This window comes from Octopus sinensis, linkage group LG27 (genome assembly GCF_006345805.1).
Source record: "Octopus sinensis linkage group LG27, ASM634580v1, whole genome shotgun sequence".
NCBI classification, from domain to species: Eukaryota; Metazoa; Mollusca; class Cephalopoda; order Octopoda; family Octopodidae; genus Octopus; species Octopus sinensis.
In genome coordinates this window covers 5971779-5996264 of record NC_043023.1, presented here as the reverse complement: position 1 = coordinate 5996264, position 24486 = coordinate 5971779, and the positions used below count along the sequence as shown (strand labels likewise).

The following is a 24486-nucleotide window of genomic DNA, read 5'->3' as shown; positions in this document are numbered from 1 at the left end:
TATAATTACAATGCGCACTCTTCTATCTCCACTCCTCTCTCTGTCTATCTCTCTCCCTCTCTTGTTCTCATCCTTTCTGGTTTCTCTCTCCACCCTTCCCTATTTTTCTCCTCTCCCCTTCAACGTTCCCTGTCTCTTATCCTCCTCCTCCTCCTCCTCCTCGAATCTCTACTCATTGACAGGAGATCAGAGGGAAGCCATCTTTCTGACTGCTATCTTCACCTTCTGACTGCTATCTTCACCAAGACCAGACCAGCTTGTCCTGTCTCTTTCATAGCGTCTCCTATTATTTCACAATAATTTTTTCCATTGTCTTGGTTTAACAGCTTCATCATTTGTTTTTACTGCGTTATTCTCCTTGTCCTGTCTTTACGTTTATATTTTTATTGTTTTTACTTCTTGTTTTATTCTTACTGCCCTGTTCTTGTTACCCACTTTCACCCTCCGCAAAAAAATCCCAAATTTTATTTAATATGCTTTGCGGGAAGAATGTTTCAAAGGAGTCGTGTCTTGCCCTTATCTTCGAAACACGGTGTAGTCAAAGCGGGGGCAGGAAGCTGAAGAAGGGGAATGTTCCTTGTGGTGTATGTCTTGTACTCTGTTTTTTCGTGTTTTGAAAAAAAGTTCGTTTCCAGTTTGTTTTTATGTTTTCGTTTCTCATTGTGTTCAACGTTTTTTCGTGTCCTGTACCCATATATACATGTATATATACACAATAGATGTAGTATGTACATATATGTGTGTATATGTGCATATGTTTATATATTATTTATATTATTGTGGTATATATATATATATATATTTGTATATATGTATACATATACATATATACTTATATATATATATATATATTTGTATATATGTATACATATACATATATACTTATATACATTATATATATATATATTTGAATGTATGTATACATATGCGTATATACTTATATACATGAATATATATATATTAATAGCACCACCTGATAGGATTATTTGAATCCTGTTTAAGTCAAGTTTTGTTTATGGTCCTTTCAATCACTACTTGAATGGACCCTAAACAAAAATTGACTCAACAGGATCAAATAATCCTATCAGGTTGGTGCTATAAGTTAGACATGGCCTGGACCATCTTTGGTTGAAACATATCTAAGTTTATCTAAGTCTATATATATATATATTTGTATGTTTGTATACATATACTTATGTGTGTGTATATATATATATATATATATATATATATATATGTGTGTATGTATAAAATTGAAGAATTGAGGTCAACAAGAAGGAGTAGTATAGTTGGTCAGTTATTTTTTAACACTACAATTGATTCCACCTAGCATGGTTCTCCATAAAATACAGGCATTTGATTATGCAACTATTGTTTGCATAATGAGATCTAGATGTGTTTCATCAGGTGATATTCGAGTGTTGTCTCCATTAATTTAAAATCTTGGCTCTTGACAACCGATGGTGTGTGTTTACATCCCCTGTAACTTAGTGGTTCAGCAAAAGTGACTGATAGAATAAGTACTAGGTTACAAAGGATAAGTCCTGGGTTCGATTTGTTCGACTAAAGGTGGTGCTCCAGCATGGCCACAGTCACATGACTGAAACAAGTGAAAGTAGTAAACAGAATATACACAATGACAGGATGTTTATGGTTGAAATGCTAGAAGTAACAGCCTAATTTCCCTTAAATCATGCTTACTGTAGTCAACAATCCGATCATGGATGGAACAGCTTCCATCATCAGTCTGCTGGATCAGGTATGAGATAAGTTTTAAATGACCCCTAGACCCTTATTTTCTTCTTTCTTTTTCAGACAACCCAATAAATCTACAGCAAGACAGTAACCCTGCTAAAAACACTATGAAGATTTCCCCATTATCCATCTTTATCCTTGTTGCTGTAGCTGGGTCGGTCTATTCAGGTAAGTTTAATCCTTCTATATATATGTATACTAGAAGTAATACCATCGTTCATCGGATAATTACTTTTACTCTTTCTCAGGAGTCACGTTCAAAGTATTATTTATATATAATAGAATTCTCAACGGGGATTTCAGGGGAGAGTAGTTCAGGGTGTCGCTGGCGATGTATCGTGATGATCAAAAATCCTGCCTGCTAAATTTGGTTAAAGTGATTCAAACTGCAGACTCAATGCAAAATGGTCACATTTAATTCAAAGCGTTAAAAATAGTGTATGAAACAATTGTATGTGTTCACAAAGTCCAAATGATTAATACGAAAAAAACTCCAGGCTACATCCCGAAAATTCATTTCTTTACGAATTTCTACAATGTTTACAGCGATTCGTTTTTATTTTTCATGCAATTTACGCATGCTTGCACGCATGGTGAACACAATTCACGTCAAACAACTGACTGAGTAAAGTTCACTATTCAATGCATGGGATAAGGCCTAAACAAACACATTATCGAATTTTGCACTTGCGAGATGAATTTCGGAACGGAAATAGCGCAGTTCAATTTTCATTCGCCTAAACTTTAAGTGACCCATTTAGGTGGTTCTATGATTTGTTGGCTAGGAGGAAATGTGCCGGGAAGTTAAAACACACAGACATACACACAGACACACAAGTTTGAGTTTTATATATATAGATGTATGTATGTTGTATGGATGATGTATGGATGTATATATGGATGGATGGATGACTGGATGGATGGATGTAGGCATGTCATTTTTTAGTTTTACTTCAAGATTTCTTGCCAATAGAGAATGAACCAGTTTCTAACCTTGATCCAAGGCTCCTCATTGGAATTTCAACATCAACAACAGGGCATTTTTGTATGTATGTATGTAAAGATGGAAAATGGGATATATGACAATTTATTATTAATCACAACAATTGTTTCGACACATCTAGCATATTAATTCCTCGTGGATAGAGCACTCAACAACTGGTTCAGAGGTATCCAGTGGTGGCAGATGTATCTCGTCGGGTGATAAATAGACACAACTCATTAAAATAACAGTTCCACAATGTATCTTTTATTGTTTTGGTCACTTGACTGTGGCCATGCTGGGGCACTGCCTGAAGAAATTTAGTTGAATGACTTGACCCTAGTACTTATTTCTTTAAGCCTGGTACTTATTCCAAAAGTCCCTTTTGCCAAACAGCTAAGTTACAAGGCGACAAATATACAAACAATGGTTATCAAAGACACAAGCACATAGGCATACATATTGCAATGAGCATTTTTCAGTTGTTGTCTACTAAATCCAATCACAAGGCTTTGATCATCCCAAGGCCATAGTAGAAGAGACTTGCCCAAGGTGCCACTCAGTGGGACTGAATCCAGGACCAGGTTGTTGGGAAGCAAATTTCTTACCACAGAGCCAAACCTGTGCCCATAATATATATATGTGTGTGTGGTGTGTGGGGGTGCAATGGCCCAGTGGTTAGGGCAGTGGACTCGCAGTCAGAGGATTGCGGTTTCGATTCCCAGACCGGGCGTTGTGTGTGGTTTATTGAAGGAAAACACTGAAAGCTCCATGAGGCTCCCAGCAGGGGGTGGTGGTGACCCCTGTTGTACTCTTTCGCCCCCAACTTCCTCTCACTCTCTCTTCCTGTTTCTTGAGTAACGCTGTGATGGACTGGCGTCACGTCCAGCTGGGGGGAACACATACACCACAAAAACTGGGCCCATGAGCCTGGCTAGGCTTGAAAAGGGCACATAGATAAATATATATATATATATATATACACACATATGTGTGTATGTATGTATGTATGTATGTATGTATATATGTATATATATCTATATATATATATATATATGTGGTGTGCAAGAGAGACGTTTGCGCTGGTATGGTCATGTGGTGAGAATGGATGAAGATAGTTGTGTGAAAAAGTGCCACACCTTAGCGGTTAAGGGAACCTGTGGAAGAGGCAGACCCAGGAAAACCTGGGATGAGGTGGTGAAGCACGACCTTCGAACTTTAGGTCTCACTGAGGAAATGACTAGAGACCGAGACCTCTGGAAGTGTGCTGTGCGCGAGAAGACCCGGCAGGACAAGTGAGTCCATAACCCGTGGCCTTCTACATGGGATGGAGCCAGCCTACGTATGCATACCTTCCCTTCTTGGGACACAAAACTCTACTTGTGAAGACGTGTTGAGGCAAGTGAGCATCAGAATCGAAATCGATCAATGGAAATTGCGAATGTGTTACCAGTGCCGGTGGCATGTCGAAACTCTACTTGTGAAGACCCGTTGAGGCAAGTGAGGATCAGAATCGAAATCGATCAATGGAAATCGATCAATGGAAATTGCAGATGTGTTACCAGTGCCGGTGGCATGTAAGAGAACTTTCCGTTTCGCGACCGTTGCCAGCACCGCCCCGTTTCGTGTCCGTTGCCATAAAAAGCACCATCCGTTCGTGGCCGTTTGCCAGCTCTGTCTGGCACCAGTGCGGGTGGCACGTAAAAAGCACCCACTACACTCACGGAGTGGTTGGCGTTAGGAAGGGCATCCAGCCATAGAAACACTGCCAGATTTGACTGGGCCTGATGAAGCCTTCTGGCTTCACAGACCCCAGTAGAACCGTCCAACCCATGCTAGCATGGAAAACGGACGCTAAACGATGATGATGATGATGATGATGATATACACACACTCACACAGACACACGCACACATACACACATTCCACCATATGCACACGCACACAGACAATGATCTTCTTTCAGTTTCTGTCTAATAAATCAACTCAAAAGTCTTTGATCATCTCAGGCCTATAGGAGAAGACATCAGTGCAAGTTGTCTTGCAGTGGGATTGAACCTGACATGACATGTTCGGGATTCAAACACATAACTACACAACCATAGTGATCCTCTTCCTTCCACTTTCTATTACAGGTATCCAGCCGCCTGTGATGGTAATCAACCCACGTGCCCTGGTACTATTTACAGAGTTAGAAACTGTGGACCTTCCATGCAAGGCCAGTGGGGAACCACAACCTACGTAAGTATTGTTGTTTGAGTAGTAGTACAAGTAGTAGTGGTGCTGGTGTCAGAGTGCAATTATACACGGAAAGTGGTATCACAATCATAAATAAGAAAACATGGGAACAAATGGGTAAACCAAAATTATGTAGTCCAAACAAAATAGCCTACAGCAGGGGTGGAGAAGCTTTTTAGTGCAGTGGACAAGGTCTGCGGTCAGAGCACAGGTTCTAACACTTATATCTGTGTTAATCTTACTCTTTACTCTTTTACTAGTTTCAGTCATTTGACTGCAGCCATACTGGAGCACCGCCTTTAATCGAGCAAATCGACCCCGGGACTTATTCTTTTGTAAGCCCAGTACTTATTCTATCGGTCTCTTTTGCCGAACCGCTAAGTAACGGGGACATAAACACACACACCAGCATCGGTTGTCAAGCAATGCTAGGGGGACAAACACAGACACACAAACACACACACGCATATATATATATATATATATATATATATATACACATATATGATGGGCTTCTTTCAGTTTCCATCTACCAAATCCACTCACAAGGTTTTGGTCGGCCTGAAGATATTAGTAGAAGACACTTGCCCAGGGTGCCACGCAGTGGGACTGAACCCGGAGCCATGTGGTTGGTAAACAAGCTACTTACCACACAGCCACTCCTGCGCCTATATCTTGTATATATCTATATATACGTATAATCTTGTATATATCTATGTATAATTTGATATACATTTATAAAGATAAGTTTAACACATTAAATTGACACATCTTCATTAACACCGCTACGGAATTCCGCTGTGTTGTGCCAGTGCCACTGTACTGACTCCTGTGCAGGTGGCACATAAAAATCATCATTTGAGCGTGGCCATTGCCACTACCGCCAGACTGGCCCTCATGCCGGTAGCACTTTGAAAGCACCCACTACACTTTCAGAGTGATTGGCGTTAGGAAAGGCATCCTGCTGTAGAAACTGCCAAATTAGATTGGAGCCTGGTGCAGCCATCTGATTCGCCAGTCCTCAGTCAAATCATCCAACCCCTGCTAGCATGGAAAGCGGACGCTAAACGAGGATGATGATGATGAGGTATTCTGTATTTTTCAGCTAAAGAGTAGTTGGGTCTCAAGGGGATGGTACAAACCTAGCAGTATGTGTTTTATAGTGAAAACAAAATGTCCATTCAAACGGCAATTACCAGACGATTTGTAACCATTAAAAGTCGTAGAGGAAACGCGACCTATGTGGCAAACAGGTATATAAATATTCTCTTCTAGTCTAGGCACAAGGCCTGAAATTTTATGGGGAGGGGGCCAGTTGATTAGATCGACCCCAGTATGCAACTGGTTCTTAATTTATCAACCCCAAAAGGATGAAAGGCAAAGCCAACCTCAGCAGAATTTGAACTCAAAACATAAAGACAGATGAAATACTCCTAAGCATTTCGCCCGGTGGGCTAACATTTTTGCCAGCTCACCACCTTAGGTATATACTCTTTATTCTTTTACTTGTTTCAGTCATTTGACTGCGGCCATGCTGGAGCACTGCCTTTAGTTGAGGAAATCGACCCCAGGACTTATTCTTTGTAAACCTAGTACTTATTTTATCAGTCTATTTTGCCGAACTGCTAAGTTATGGGGACATAAACACACCAGCATCAGTTGTCAAGTGATGTTTGGGGGGGGGGGGCAAATATATATACGACAGGCTTCCTTCAGTTTCCGTCTACCAAATCCACTCACTATCAGTTGCCTGGATAGCCATCCTTGCCAGCTATGCAGACAATACGAAAGTCTTGCAGAAAATACAGAACCCCAGCGATGTTGCACACCTGCAGCAGGAGTTTGACTCAATTTACAGATGGGATGAGGATAATAATATGCCGGAACTACTGCTATTAGCTATGGTTACCCCACAGTGTAAAATTAATAGCGGAACTTGAAGCAATCCAGCAAAGCTTCACAAAGAAGATTGTCTTATTGCAATAGCTCAGCAACTGGAATAGGCTGATAGAGCTAAGACTCTACTCCGTGAAGTGAAGGTGGGAGAGATATGCAGTAATATAGATCTGGAAGATCCTGGAAGGGATTGTGCCAAATTGTGCCAAATTTTGGCATTTAAAGCTACACAAATGCCAGAACCAGTTGCCCCTGCACAGTACCAAAGATTCCAGCCAAGCTATTGTGCTTCAGGACCAGTTACTGCAACAGCCTGGGTTTCAGGGGCCCCACAGCTTTTTAATATTCTCCCAAAGAGCCTAAGAGACCTACACAAAGTGGATATAGGTGTTTTCAAATCAAAACTTGATCTCTTTCTGTTGAGAGTCCCAGATGAACCTACCCTGTGGCAGAGGGTGCAAATGAGGGTAGCAACATGAAACTCACTTATTGACCAAATGTCATATATCAGAAGAGGCTCTCAATAATAACAGTGTAGCAAAATGGTGGTGCCCCAGCATGGCCACAGCTTTGAGCTGAAACTAATAAAACATAAAACAAACATCATCCTCATCATCCTCATTCTTGCTCCTTACTCTTCTTCTACCTTTTATCTCACAATACTGTTTCTAATCTCTCTTTTCACTCTCTGTCTTTGTCTGTCTGTCTCTCTCTTTCTTACACACACAAGCACACACCCACCCACACATTAACACACACACACATGCACGCATGCACACATACACACATGCACACCCCTATCTAAAGGCGGCGAGCTGGCAGAAACGTTAGCACGCCGGGCGAAATGCGTAGCCGTATTTCGTCTGTTGTTAAATTCTGAGTTCAAATTCCGCCAAAGTCGACTTTGCCTTTTATTCTTTCGGGGTCGATAAATAAAGTACCAGTTTCCCACTGGGGTCGATGTAATCGACTTAATCCCTTTGTCTGTTCTTGTTTGTCCCCTCTATGTTTAGCCCCTTGTGGGCAGTAACGAAATACATGCAGACCCCTGTCCTCCTTTCCACTTCTTTCAACTCACACCCATTATCACTTCATTTGTAAGTACATCCACCCACCCTCCATCCCCATCTCCTTCGTCTTCATCATTTTCCTTCTCTTCTACAACCAGGTACACCTGGAAAAAGGACAAACAGGACTTCAACGTGGCTGGCAGTGATGACCTTATCTCCACAGTAGAAAACGAGGGAACACTTGTCTTCAAGCAACCCAGAAAGAAAGATGCCGGCATGTATCAATGTTTTGCAAACAACTCTTATGGGGTGGCCATGTCAGGCATCGTTGAGCTACGTCTTGCCTTCCTGCAGCCATACACCAATCAGGAACCAGAGACCATCACTGTATCACCAGGGTCATCTCTCATCCTCCCTTGTAACAAGCCAATCAGTTACCCTGAGGCCAAATTCACATGGCTATTGAAATACAGTGATGGGCGATTAAAGGTCCTTGACTTCACTGAGCGAATCCAAATGGATCACAAAGGTTAGTATTACCTTCTTACCATTGCCACCACTTCATCTTCTTTGATTTATAGATATCAGCATGTTATTGTTTAGCTCTAGGTCAGTCCTGATCCTTAGACAGACATGGTCAAAGATATTCCAGCAGTGACCATCCCATCTATTCAAACATAGTGTACATAGGACTACATTGCCTAATAACAGTGTTGTCATACTGGCACTTGTGCCGGTGGCACATGAATAAACATTCAAGTGAGGTTGTGCAGATGGCACATAAAAAACAGCATTTTAGCATGGCTGTTGCCAGTACCACCTGACTGGCCCTCGTGCTGGTGGCACGTAAAATCAGCCACTACACTCTCGGAGTGGTTGGCGTTAGGAAGGGCATCCAGCTGTAGAAACTTTGCCAGATCAAGATTGGAGCCTGGTCAAATCGTCCAACCCATACTACCATGATGATGATGACGACGACGACGACGAAGATGATGATGATGACGATGACGACGACGACAATGAAGATGATGATGATGATGACGATGATGATGATGACGACGATGATGATGATGATGACGATGATGATGATGACGATGACGACAACGACGACGAAGATGATGATGACAATGACGATGACGACGACGATGACGACGACAATGAAGATGATGATGACGACGATGATGATGATGATGATGACGATGATGATGATGACGACGATGATGATGATGATGACCATGACGATGACGACGACGACGATGACGATGACGATGATGAGGATGATGCTGATAGTATAATAGTTGTCGCAGTTACTTAGCCCTAGATCAGCCCTGATGCAAAAGAGGCATGATCGAAGATGTTCCAGCTGTCACTGCCCTATCTTTTATCAAGACACAGTGTATCTTGGACTACACTATCTAATGTATAGTATAGTAATTAGTGTTAGCGACCATTTGGACTTTTATTCAGACATAGCAAATCTGGAACGACATTATCTGATATGATTGATTCCCTGCTTCTGCTTTCAATCAAAATATTAATGGAAGAAGATAGAATATTTAAATTGAAACGCCCCACTGACTAACAGGTAAGGAGGTTGTTCATAGCTGCATTGTTGCTTTGGTAGAGTTACTACTATGACTTAGATAGTTCAGTGATTTGTGAGTGCTAAGGACAGCAGATGTGTAAGGGAAACCGCCATGATATATATATATATTTCTTTACTACCCACAAGGGGCTAAACATAGAGGGGACAAACAAGGACAGACAAACGGATTAAGTCGATTACATTGACCCCAGTGCGAAACTGGTACTTAATTTATCGACCCTGAAAGGATGAAAGGCAAAGTCGACCTCGGCGGAATTTGAACTCAGAACGTAACGGCAGCCGAAATACCTATTTCTTTACTACCCATAAGGGGCTAAACACAGAGAGGACAAACAAGGACAGACAAACGGATTAAGTCTATTATATCGACCCCAGTGCGAAACTGGTGCTTAATTTATTGACCCCGAAAGGATGAAAGGCAAAGTCGACCTCGGCGGAATTTGAACTCAGAACGTAATGGCAGCCGAAATACCTATTTCTTTACTACCCGTAAGGGGCTAAACATAGAGGGGACAAACAAGGACAGACAAACGGATTAAGTCGATTACATCGACCCCAGTGCGAAACTGGTACTTAATTTATCGACCCCGAAAGTATGAAAGACAAAGTCGACCTCGGCGGAATTTGAACCCAAAACGTACCGCAGAAGAAATACGGCTACGCATTTCACCCAGCGTGCTGACGTTTCTGCCAGCTTGCCGACCTCTGCAGATGGTTTCTTCTCAACCAAGTTGCTGCCAGTAATATTCTCAGCTGCAACAGACACTTGAAATAATGAAATACATTAGTTTCTCAAGTATCCATCAGTAGTTCCATATTCCAGAAACATTAGCAAATATAACAGGGACCTGAACAAGAACTGTACTTATTCTATCGGTCTCTTTTGCTGAACCGCTAAGTAACGGGGACATAAACACATCAGCATTGGTTGTCAAGCAATGCTAGGGGGACAAACACAGACACACAAACACACACACGCATATATATATATATACATATATATGACGGGCTTCTTTCAGTTTCCGTCTACCAAATTCACTCACAAGGCTTTGGTCGGCCCAGGGCTATAGTAGAAGACACTTGCCCAAGGTGCCACCCAGTGGGACTGAACCCAGAACCATGTGGTTGGTAAACAAGCTACTCACCACGCAGCCACTCCTGCACCAACATTGATATATATTTCTTTACTACCCACAAGGGGCTAAACATAGAGGGGACAAACAAGGACAGACAAACGGATTAAGTCGATTACATCGACCCCAGTGCGAAACTGGTACTTAATTTATCGACCCCAAAAGGATGAAAGGCAAAGTCGACCTCGGCGGAATTTGAACTCAGAACATAACGGCAGACGAAATACCTATTTCTTTACTACCCACAAGGGGCTAAACATAGAGGGGACAAACAAGGACAGACAAATGGATTAAGTCGATTACATCGACCCCAGTACATAACTGGTACTTAATTTATCGACCATAATGAAGACACCAATATTAAAATATTAATGTAAAATAACAATAATTTCACACCTAGAAATAAACACAAAATTCTCTCCACACCTATTCTCCTAATTCTTTTCCAGCCAACCTTGTCTTTGCTAATGTACAAGAAGAAGACTCCTACAAAGACACTGCCTATGTTTGCGCTGCAACCAATTTGTTTTTACGAAGAATCAATATGCTTAATACCATTTATTTGAGAACCTTACCAGGTGAGTTTTTTTTTTTCATTTCCAAATTAGGAAGCACTCCGTCGGTTACGACGATGAAGGTTCCGGTTGATCCAAATCAATGGAATAGCCTGCTCGTGAAATTAACGTGTAAGTGGCTGAGCACTCCACAGACACGTGCACCCTTAACGTAGTTCTCGGGATATTCAGCGTGACACAGAGAGTGACAAGGCCGGCCCCTTGAAATACAGGTACAGAAACAGGAAGTAAGAGTGAGAGAAAGTTGTGGTGAAAGAGTGCAGAAGGGATCACCACCATCCCCTGCCAGAGCCTCGTGGCGCTTTAGGTGTTTTCGCTCAATAAACACTCACAACGCCCGGTCTGGGAATTGAAACCGCGGTCCTATGACCGCGAGTCCGCTGCCTTAACCACTGGGCCATTGCGCCTCCACTATTTCCAAATGAAGATATATTGAATGGTATTAAAGTAGTTTATGAACAAGATTGAATGTTTTAAACATTTCAGGACATTTATAACGAAATACGCTGTCCTCTATGTGTTTTAATTAATTTTTGAAATAATAGAATAATCAAGAATTGTACATAATTAGTTCCTAAAATTATCTTAGAATCTAATTGCTATACACACTTTAGTAAGCGAAATGAGAGGCCGATATACATTACTCTTTACTCTTTACTCTTTTACTTGTTTCAGTCATTTGACTGCGGCCATGCTGGAGCATCGCCTTTAATCGAGCAACTCGACCCCAGGACTTATTCTTTTGTAAGCCCAGTACTTATTCTATTGGTCTCTTTTGCCAAACCGCTAAGTTACGGGAATGTAAACACACCAGCATCGGTTTTCAAGCAATGCTAGAGGGACAAACACAGACACACAAACACACACACGCATATATATATATATATATATATATATATATATATATAGAAATTCGGGGTGAGTACTTGATAATTATAAGCACCTGTGTATACCGTTTGGTGGTGTAGGTGGTGGAGTAAATTGATCAAAATAAAAACATGATGCCAAGGATTCAGCGGTACATATGTTTCGGGCCTTTATTAGACAGATTTATAACAATGCATAATGTATGTCTGTGGCCTTCTTCAGCCGCGCACAACAGCTTCCACAAGGACATGTGTTACATCAAAAATTCTTGGTTGGGGATGCAAATCCTCTTATTCGCGTACGACATAATGCGGCAACAGCATAGAATTGAAGCGTCCATCTCTTTCTTTTCTCAATGTAGAATGAGGAAATTTGGATGTTGAAGTAATGTAAATAAATTAATAAATAAATACATATATAGACGTGAAGGAACCTGGTAATAAGAGTAAATAGGGGTAAAGATGGAGGGGCGAGAATTCAGGACGAAGGATAAAAAATATATAAAAGGTGTAAGTATAGAAAAATATAAAAATGTAGAGTATAAAGATATAAAGAGATATAAGAGATATAATTTTCTGGGCAGGGAACACTGACGGGGTTGGTGGCGTGGGTATACTTATCGCTGAGAAATGGATAGATAGAGTAATTGAGGTAATCAGAGTAAGTGACAGAATACTTAAGATTAGAATAGTGCTTCATAATAGATTAGCAACCATTATATCGGCCTATGCCCCTCAGCCAGGGCTACCCGATGGACAGAAAGACAGTTTCTATGACACCCTACTGCAGACCACCTCATCGACGAACGACAGGGACCTTCTCTTTGTGGCTGGTGATTTCAATGGGCATGTTGGACGACATGCTGGGGGCTTCCATGGCGTACATGGAGGCTACGGTTATGGTTCCCGCAATGAGGAGGGAACCAGGCTGCTGGAGTTCTGCGATGCGAATAGTCTTATGGTCTGCAACACTAACTTCAGGAAACCAATAAGCCACCTGGTCACCTACAGATCGGGCCGGCATACTAGCCAAATCGACTACATCCTTGCCAGAAAAAGGGAAAGATGGCTGCTTATAAATGCCAAAACCTTCCCAGGCGAAGAATGCACCCCACAACATAGACTGGTAGTTAGTGACTTTAGGATCAGGACTAAGAGGGCGACTAGAAGACGACCAACATGGAGAAGAAGGGTCTGGAAGCTTAAAGCCCCTGCGAATGGACAGAGATTTAGAGATATGTTACTTGAAGCCTTTGACGAAGTGGAAGGGGGTATAGCTACACATGGGGTAGAAGACAACTGGACGTTTCTGAGGGACAACCTGCTGAAAGCCACTGACCAGATCTGTGGCTGGTGCAAAGTCCCCTTAAGACCCAAAATAACGTGGTGGTGGAACAATATTGTTGACAGGGCTATTAGACAAAAGAAACAGGCTTGGAAGGACTGGAAGAATGGTGGTAGCAGGGAAGGGTATCAGACTGCCAGAAGGGAAGCTAGGAGACAGGTCTATCTAGCCAGAGGGGAAGCAGATAAGAGAAAATTTGCCAATGTCCTGCGCCGTGAGGATGAAAGACTTGAGGTATTTCGTGTTGCAAGACAGTGTGTGAGAGAGAATCGTGATGTGGTAGGAGAGAAATGTGTTCGCATGGAGGATGGTTCACTTGCGCTAAATGAGGATGCAAAGAGAGAAGCTTGGAGACACCACTATGAAAGGTTACTGAATGAGGAAAATGAATGGGATAAAGAGAGTCTGCCGAATGTTGACCCTACAGAGGGACCAGCTATCCGAGTTGATAGTTCCGTGGTAGCTAAGGCAATTAGAAGCATGAAGACAGGGAAAGCCCCAGGCCCATCAGGAATTACTGCAGAGATGCTCAAAATATCTGGCAGTGTCGGCTATAACCTAGTCACCCGTATAGTCAACCAGGTGATACACGAAGGAGTCATACCCAATGACTGGTGCAGCAGCATACTAGTCAACTGCTACAAAGGTAAAGGTGATGCCCTAGATACAAATAATTACAGAGGTATCAAGCTGTTGGATCAAGTAATGAAGGTTACGGAGAGGGTCATAGCCCAACTAATTAGAGAGAGAGTTAGTTTAGATGAGATGCAGTTTGGGTTCGTGCCAGGGAAAAGTACCACTGATGCTATATTCCTGGTAAGGCAGCTGCAGGAGAAATACCTAGCCAAAGATAAGCCCCTGTACCTGGCTTTCGTTGACATGGAGAAAGCTTTTGATAGGGTCCCCCGATCCCTTATCTGGTGGTCAATGAGGAAACTAGGGATAGATGAATGGCTGGTGAGGACTGTGCAAGCCATGTACAGAGATGCCGTAAGTAAGGTTAGGGTTGGCAACATGTACACAGAAGAATTCAAAGTAGAGGTTGGGGTCCACCAGGGTTCAGTACTCAGCCCCCTCCTATTTATCATAGTACTCCAGGCAATTACAGAGGAATTCAAGACAGGCTGTCCCTGGGAGCTCCTCTACGCTGACGACCTTGCTCTTATTGCTGAGTCACTATCAGAACTGGAGGAGAAGTTCCAGGTGTGGAAGGAGGGTTTAGAATCAAGGGGCCTTAGAGTCAACCTAGCTAAAACCAAAGTACTAATAAGTAGAAAGGTAGACAATCCACAAATATCTTCAGGAAGATGGCCCTGCTCGATCTGTAGAAAAGGTGTAGGTAGAAACTCTATAAGATGTACCCAGTGTAAGCTATGGACACATAAGAGGTGCAGCAATGTCAAAGGTAGGCTAACTGGGAAGATAGTTTTTGTATGTGGCAGATGCTCGGGAGCATTAACCTCCGAAAATCTGCAGAAAACAACTTCCGTCACTTTCCAGGGCGAAAAAACTAGAAGTAGTTGATAGCTTCCGTTATCTAGGTGACCAAGTCAGTAGTGGGGGTGGGTGCGCTGAAAGTGTAACTGCTAGAATAAGAATAGCCTGGGCAAAGTTTAGGGAGCTCTTACCTCTGCTGGTGACTAAAGGCCTCTCGCTCAGAGTAAAAGGCAGACTGTATGATGCGTGTGTACGAAGAGCCATGCTACATGGGCCGTGACTGCTGAGGACATGCGTAAGCTCGTGAGGAATGAAGCCAGTATGCTCCGATGGATGTGTAATGTCAGTGTACATACTCGACAGAGCGTTAGCACCTTGAGAGAAATGTTGTACCTAAGAAGCATCAGTTGTGGTGTGCAAGAGAGACGATTGCGCTGGTATGGTCATGTGGCGAGAATGGATGAAGATAGGTGTGTGAGAAAGTGCCAATCCCTAGCAGTTGAGGGAACCCGTGGAAGAGGTAGACCCAGGAAAACCTGGGACGAGGTGGTGAAGCACGACCTTCGAACTTTAGGCCTCACTGAGGAAATGACCAGAGACCGAGACCTTTGGAAATATTCTGTACGTGAGAAGACCAGGCAGGACAAGTGAGCCCAGCCCACTTATGAATGCCTTTCCTCCCTTGGACACAAAGACCGGTTGAGGCAAGCGAAGTCGATATAGAACCTCATCCGACGACAGACACCCATGCGAAGACATGTTGGGGCAAGCGAAATCGAAATCGAAACCAAATTGAACCAGCCAGGATCCCTGGCCTGGTGGTACGTAAAAAGCACTATCCGACTCGTGGCCGTGGCACGTAAAATACTCCAATGCGACCGTACGACAGGCACCCATGCCAACCCCCTTTGCTTGTGAAGACATGTTGGGGCAAGCGAAATCGAAATCGAATTGAACCAGCCAGGATCCCTGGTCTGGTGGTACGTAAAAAGCACTATCCGACTCGTGGCCGATGCCAGCACCGCCTCGACTGGCTTCCGTGCCGGTGGCACATAAAATACACCAATCTGACCGTGGCCGTTGCCAGCCCCGCCTGGCACCTGTGCAGGTGGCACGTAAAAAGCACCCACTACACTCACGGAGTGGTTGGCGTTAGGAAGGGCATCCAGCTGTAGAAACATTGCCAGATTAGACTGGAGCCTGGTGCAGCCTTCTGGCTTCCCAGAACCCCGGTCGAACCGTCCAACCCATGCTAGCATGGAGAACGGACGTTAAACGACGATGATGATGATGATGATGATAAGGAGATATACGTGTACACACCCATATATACATACATACGTCCATCCTTACATACACATACACAGATGCCGACACGTCCAGGTTTAGATATAAGATATTAAAGGATGTATATAAGAACGCATGTAAAGAATCACGCACTCACGTCTACATGTGCACGCACACACGGCTGTGTGTCCAACTTTCAACCACCTTCATCTCATGTTAAACTTTACTAGATTATATTTTTATTTTACTTTATCCTATTCTATTTCGCTTTATTCTTATTTTTATTTTCATCCCTTATTTTAATTCTTATAGCTCTTATAATTTTTATTTTTCATTTCTAACTTTTATATTGTATTTCTTATTTTATATTGTATTTCTTACTTTTATTTCTAATTATTCTTACCCTCATTCTTACCCCTAACTTATCGCTTTATAACTCTATATATGTCTATTTTTTTTGCTTATCCCTTATTTACTTATCTATGGATCCGCTTTATGATTATACGTGCGTCCGTGTATGTATGTATACGTATACATATGTGTACATATGTACGAGTAAACATCTACGTCTGAATGTGCATACCCCGTTACTCATCTCTAATAATTTTCTTTAATAATTTTTAAAAATTTCTTACGTATTTCTTTACATTTTTTTACATTTTTTTGCAGATTTCTTATATGCATACGTTTACACCTATTTGTATACATCTTTTAATATCTTATAGCTATACCTATACGTGCGTATGTCTCTGTGTGTGTATGTAAGTGTATATGTGCATGCACATATGGACACACAGCCGTGTGTGCGTGCACGTGTAGATGTGAGTGCGTGATTCTTTACATGCGTTCTTATATACATCCTTTAATATCTTATATCTAAACCTGGACGTGTCGGCATCTGTGTATGTGTATGTAAGGATGGACGTATGTATGTATATATGGGTGTGTACACGTATATCTCCTTATATCTCTTTATATCTTTATACTCTACATTTTTATATTTTTCTATACTTACACCTTTTATATATTTTTTATCCTTCGTCCTGAATTCTCGCCCCTCCATCTTTACCCCTATTTACTCTTATTACCAGGTTCCTTCACGTCTATATATGTATTTATTTATTAATTTATTTACATTACTTCAACATCCAAATTTCCTCATTCTACATTGAGAAAAGAAAGAGATGGACGCTTCAATTCTATGCTGTTGCCGCATTATGTCGTACGGGAACGAGAGGATTTGCATCCCCAACCAAGAATTTTTGATGTAACACATGTCCTTGTGGAAGCTGTTGTGCGCGGCTGAAGAAGGCCACAGACATACATTATGCATTGTTATAAATCTGTCTAATAAAGGCCCGAAACATATGTACCGCTGAATCCTTGGCATCATGTTTTTATTTTGATCAATTTATATATATATATATATATATATATATATATATATATATATATATATATATATATATATACATATATACGAAGGCTTCTTTCAGTTTCCGTCTACCAAATCCACTCAGAAGGCTTTGGTCGGCCCGAGGCTATAGTAGAAGACACTTGCTCAAGATACCACGCACTGTTTATTTACTTTACTTGTTACACGAACTGTTAACATTCAGCGTAGTAATACATATATACTTTAGACACAGTTCGTACTGTTTACTAACAAAATAGTTCCAAAAGTGGGGATGTATTCTACACACGTATACCTATGTATACACATAGATATGAATGCGTAACAGACTCATCCAACTCTTTCCTAATCCACTGCACTCTTCTCAAATTGACATACAAACACTCTGAAATGTTCCTATTGGAGCTTCTGATATGAAGTACAGCATGTCATTTCCATATTTCTGGCAGTGTGTACTGCATCATGGTGCACTTTTTCTCTCAGACAGTGCCCAACTGACCCTACTATACTGTGTAGTCAATAAAATCAAAAAGAAACAAAGCACTTGTGGGAAATTAAAAATATAAAATAGGCGCAGGAGTGGCTGTGTGGTAAGTAGCTTGCTAACGAACCACATGGTTCCGGGTTCAGTCCCACTGCATGCCATCTTGGGCAAGTGTCTTCTGCTATAGCCCCGGGCCGACCAATGCCTTGTGAGTGGATTTGGTAGACGGAAACTGAAAGAAGCCTGTCGTATATATGTATATATATATATACATATATGTATGTGTGTGTATATGTTTGTGTGTCTGTGTTTGTCCCCCTAGCATTGCTTGACAGCCGATGCTGGTGTGTTTACGTCCCCGTCACTTAGCGGTTCAGCAAAAGACACCGATAGAATAAGTACTGGGCTTACAAAGAATAAGTCCCGACGTTGATTTGTTCAACTAAAGGCAGTGCTCCAGCATGGCCGCAGTCAAATGCCTGAAACAAGTAAAAGAGTAAAGAGATAATTTACCCATTGTTCCTCGTATATTGAGTTGTAACAACAGGTTATTAGTATTGCAACGTCTAAGTGAAATATTAACATATATCTTTTGCCTTATCTTTTGTCTACTTTCAGAGCAGCTTAAAGACTACCAGATTCATATCCTCAGTGCTAGCCCTAGCAAGATGGTCTTTCTGAAGGGAGACACTGTGGAGTTGCAGTGTATATTCGGTGGACAGTGAGTTCAAGCCTGCTTCATTTTCTTCCACCCACATCATTTTATTGACACAACAATCAGCATTCTTTAACCACCACCACCACTAAAAGCACTACGCCACAATATTAACACTCCCACCTCTACCATCCATACTGCACCAGCACCACCATCTGTACATGACCACCACCAACAACACATATTCCATGACCATCGTTATCAGAATCTGACAATACTTTTACGTTCAAGGAGCTTTTTTATACCAATATTCTACACCCTTATTAGTTATTGTTTTATCTACTTCAAGTCCCACAATAAAAATGAATAAGGAGAGGCTGTGTGGTAAGTAGCTTGCTTACCAACCACATGGTTCCGGGTTCAGTCCCACTGTATGGCACCTTGGGCAAGTGTCTTCTACTATAGCCTCGGGCCGACCAAAGCCTTGTGAGTGGATTTGGTAGACGGAAACTGAAAGAAGCCTGTCGTATATACGAACATGTATATATATATTTGTGTGTGTGTGTGTATATGTTTGTGTGTCTGTGTGTCCCCCAACATCGCCTGACAACCGATGCTGGTGTGTTTATGTCCCAGTCACTTAGCGGTTCGGCAAAAGAGAATGATAGAATAAGTACTGGGCTTACAAAAGAATAAGTCCCGGGGTCGATTTGCTCGACTAAAGGCAGTGCTCCAGCATGGCCGCAGTCAAATGACTGAAACAAGTAAAAGAGTAAAAGAGTAAAGAGTAATTGAATTAAATAATATTTTTAAATCAGAAACTAATTAATATTAAGGTGATTTATGGTTGCATGCTTTAATTAATATTTAAATTTATTGCTGTATTTATTGTACAAGTGTTCTCATTATTGTTGTTATGACTCACCCAAGACATACTCTTTACTCTTTTACTCTTTTACTTGTTTCAGTCATTTGACTGCGGCCATGCTGGAGCACCGCCTTTAGTCGAGCAACTCCACCCCGGGTCTTATTCTTTGTAAGCCCAGTACTTATTCTATTGGTCTCTTTTGCCGAACCGCTAAGTAATGGGGACATAAACACACCAGCATCGGTTGTCAAGCAATGCTAGGAGGACAAACACATACACACACATACATATATGTATATATATATACATATATATGACAGGCTTCTTTCAGTTTCCGTCTACCAAATCCATTCACAAGGCTTCGGTCGGCCTGAGGCTATAGTAGAAGACACTTGCCCAAGGTGCCACGCAGTGGGACTGAACCTGGAACTATGTGGTTTGTAAGCAAGCTACTTACCACACAGCAACACAACCTCACAAAATATCAACATATTTTGCTTGTATTTGTTGAGTATAAATTTATTTTGTAAATATTCAAAGTGTATAAGATATTATATTTACTTTTAACACTCATTTTCGATGTTTTTTTTCTCATTCCCAGTCCGACACCAAAGATCAGGTGGTACCGAAATGGCAAATCGATACATCCGAATACAAAGTATGCATTTTCTAAATTTAATCATCAGCTGGATATTCGGGATGCTGGGTTTGAGGATGAGGGAGATTACGAGTGCCATGCAAGTGAAAGGAGCTCTGGTCAGATATTGCAACACACCATGAGAGTGGAGATTGAATGTAAGCCTGAATAAGTATTCCGCTATTCTTTTATTCTTTTACTGGCTTCAGTCTTTGAACTATGGCCATGCTGGGGCATTATCTTAATTGATCGTATCAACCTGGGTAACTGTAGACTCATACTTGATATGTATCTGTATATATTCATGTGTAAGCATATGTATGTATGTATGTATGTATGTATGCGTATATATATATATATTGACACTTTTGAGAGAGCACGTATCCAGCATGAAAAACTTAAGCAAGCTGCGCGAAAGCACACAGCTTGTATAGTGAATGGGGAAAGCTTGGTCTGCAATGTTTGCAGTCGTGTATGCTCGTGAAGAGCAGGGCTCATTAGCCACCAACGGAGCCACAAATGCAAAATATAAGTTAGTCCTAGAGAGCACAATGTTCCTGAAGGTCGGCAATGGTCTTCCTCGGTCACGAGTGGACGGCCATCATATATATATTTTCTGACCACGGGATTGCACCTAGCAGGTTACCCTCCCAGGCACAAGTCCAGGCAAGGTTGTTTATGGAAGACCAGCAGTCGCCCATGCAAAGGGGCCGATACAGCTTGGTACCTGTGAAGTCACAACTCATTTCTACAGCTGAGTGAACTGGAGCAAAGTGAAATAAAGTGCCTTGCTCAAGAACACAACGCGCAGCCTGGTCCAGGATTCGAACTCATAACCTCACAATCGTAAGCTCAACACTCTAACCACTGAGCCATGCACCTTCACTATATACTCTCTTTTCTTTTACTTATTTCAGTCATTTGACTGCAGCCATGCTGGAGCACTGCCTTTAGTCAAGCACGTAAAAAGCACCATCCAATCGTGTCTGTTGCCAGCCTCGCCTGGCCTCCATGTCCGGTGGCACATAAAAAGCACCCACTACACATACGGAGTGGTTGGCGTTAGGAAGGGCATCCAGCTGTAGAAACATTGCCAGATCAGACTGGGCCTGATGCAGCGCTCTGGCTTCCCAGGCCCCAGTTGAACCGTCCAACCCATGCTAGCATGGACAGCGGAGGCTAAACGATGATGATGATGAGGATGATGATGATATATACATACATATATATATATATAATATTATTATTTGTGCTATTAAATGTTTTGATCCTTCTCTTTTCCTCGCATACTGTTTCTCTCTGTTATCTTGGTGCAGTACGGTGGATAAATTTCAGACTTTAGCTCTTGTTTCTAGCAGGTGGATGCTTGTTTAAGCATCCAAACGCTTCATACAAATTTATAATTCATAGCTATTTAATGCTATTGCACCTGTCATCCACCTATGTCACTGCTGGTGATATCAATTTTAAAATTTATCCACAGATGATATGAACATTGGTGACATCTGATTTCAAATCTCAGTGTTTGAATGCTTTCCTTATATCTTTTTTTCGCTTTTTCCTTTTTACTTGTTTCAGTCATTTTGACTGCGGCCATGCTGGAGCACCGCCTTTAATCGAGCAGCTTGACCCTGGGACTTATTCTTTGTAAGCCCAGTACTTATTCTATCGGTCTCTTTTGCCGAACCGCTAAGTGACGGGGACATAAACACACCAGCATCGGTTGTCAAGCAATGCTAGGGGGACAAACAGACACACAAACATACACGCACATACATATATATATATACATATATACGACAGGCTTATTTCAGTTTCTGTCTACCAAATCCACTCACAAGACAGGCACTTGCCCGAGGTGCCACGCAATGGGACTGAACCTGGAACCATGTGGTTGGTAAACAAGCTACTTACCACACAGCCACTCCCGCGCCTATATAATAATAAAACAATAATAATGAAATTATTGTATACAGTGCTCAGTTGTATACAGTTATCTGTATTTTATAGTATTAAGTATCTATTATGGCTGGTCTTACAAATTGGTTTCACACAGAAATACAATGGAGTGTTAGGTAACAATCCAATTATATAATTATACTCATCAGAGGTGGCTGATATGGAAGGAAATAAGATCAGCCATGATGGATACTTAATACTATAAAATTCAGATAATATTCCCACTCTACTGACAGTGATACAAGTGCATCTTCTCTCCGAATTATGTTCCCTTAGATGACTCATGCACGTATATATATATATATGCATACACATACATACATACATACATACATTTATGGCTGCCCCTCGTTATCGAGTATGGCCATTGCATGAAGCTTCACTGTTACTGGTGCTGTGATCGAATGTGACTTTTGAGCCCAGCCAAAGATCTACAATGTCTTGTACAAAATTGGCAGCTAAAACCTTTACCGGTAAAAAGCCGGCTGTAGTTGTAACTGGGCTTCATGTACCTTTGCATGCCGTTTAAGTCCTCCTGCCGAATTACACTCTCTTCCACATGCCTGACAGATATGATTAGTATGGTGTGTTACACCACCACCAGTGGCCAGGTTGTCACTCATCTGTCTCGTTTTATGACTACGAAGATGACTCTTGAGTCCAGCTTTACTGAGGCAGGGTCTTGCACAGACATTGCATGTCAGCATCAAAGGAAGACCCTTCCCTTCTGGAAGTGTAACAGCGATGTCCTTCCTGACATCCCTCCTTACTTTCTCATGTGCAACTCAAGATTTCTCAAAAGTGGCTGTCCCCTCATGCACAATCCTTCTCCACCTGCTACGATCAATACATACATACATACATACATACATACATACATACATAAATACACAGATTTTGAGAGGTATGAGGCATGATACTCCTAGGAAGCAGTTAGTAGGCTGCCTATATACAGGATATAATAAGCATTGGATGGGTGCAGGGTTTTCAGTTGTAGTATGCAATATTTGAGGTGTTAATATCTAAACATGCGTAGCTGACCTTAACATTATGGGTGTTGAAGAGTTCACAATACTTATGAGTGTTAGGAAAATGCCTAAAGACAGCACTAGGTAGATGGGAGTAAGAGCAAGTGAGAAAAGAGAGTAATGGAGTAATACCCAATCATACAGTGATTGCTGCAGTTGTTTATATTGTGGTTAATGTTCATTTGGTTAATATTACTGTTGTTTATAAGGTGGTGAACTGGCAGAGTTGTTAGCACATGAGGCAAAAGCTTAGCAGCATTTTAACTGTTTTTACATTCTGAGTTCAATTTTCCGCAGGGGTCAGATTTGCCTTTCATCCTTTCAGGGTCAATAAAATAAGTACCAGTTATGCACTGGAGTTGCTGTAATCAACTTAACCCCTCGCCTGAAATTGCAGGCCTTGTGCCAAAATTTGAAACCAATATTAGTATTTTTGTATTGTTAGGCGCAGGAGTGGCTGTGTGGTAAGTAGCTTGCTAACCAGCCACATAGTTCCGGGTTCAGTCCCACTGCATGGCATCTTGGGCAAGTGTCTTCTGCTATAGCCCCAGGCCGACCAATGCCTTGTGAGTGGATTTGGTAGACGGAAACTGAAAGAAGCCGGTCGTATATATGTATATATATCTATATATATGTGTGTGTATGTGTTTGTTTGTCTGTGTTTGTCCCCCTAGCATTGCTTGACAACCGATGCTGGTGTGTTTACGTCCCCGTCACTTAGCGGTTCGGCAAAAGAGACCGATAGAATAAGTTCTTGGCTTACAAAGAATAAGTCCCGGGGTCGATTTGCTCGACTAAAGGCAGTGCTCCAGCATGGCCACAGTCAAATGACTGAAACAAGTAAAAGAGTAAAAGAGAGAGAGTTATGGTTGTTGATGTTGCTGTTATTATTGCTGTTTCAGCTAAACCTGAATGGACCACGAAACCAAAAAGTATTGTGACCAGTGGGGGCAGTTCAGTTACCTTCATCTGTAATGGAACCGGCAAACCTCCCATCAGTAAACCTGTGTGGTACATCAACGGAAAGAGAATTAACGGTAAATAGCAACTATATATATATATATATATATATCTTTTTTTATTCTATCTTTTTTTATTTCTTTTAGTCATGCTGGAGCACCACCTTTAGTCAAGCAGGACTAATTCAAGGTGGCGAGCTGGTAGAAACGTTAGCATGCCGGGCGAGATGCTTTGCGGTATTTTGTCTGCCGTTACGTTCTGTGTTCAAATTCCGCTGAGGTCGACTTTGCCTTTCATCCTTTTGGGGTCGATAAATTAAGTACCAGTTACACACTGGGGTCGATGTAATCG

The 24486-nt window shown here is 41.7% G+C and overlaps 1 protein-coding gene across 1 annotated transcript in view; it reads left to right on the top strand.

The window, feature by feature from the left end:
- Positions 1-24486, top strand: part of LOC115225490 (neurofascin-like) — a 498646-nt gene that overhangs the window by 461675 nt on the left and 12485 nt on the right. Inside the window, exons 13-16 of the mRNA XM_036514376.1 lie at positions 11070-11198; positions 18647-18749; positions 20153-20346; positions 24078-24212. Coding sequence (XP_036370269.1) covers positions 11070-11198; positions 18647-18749; positions 20153-20346; positions 24078-24212 — 561 coding nt within the window. The remainder of the gene's footprint in view (positions 1-11069; positions 11199-18646; positions 18750-20152; positions 20347-24077; positions 24213-24486) is intronic.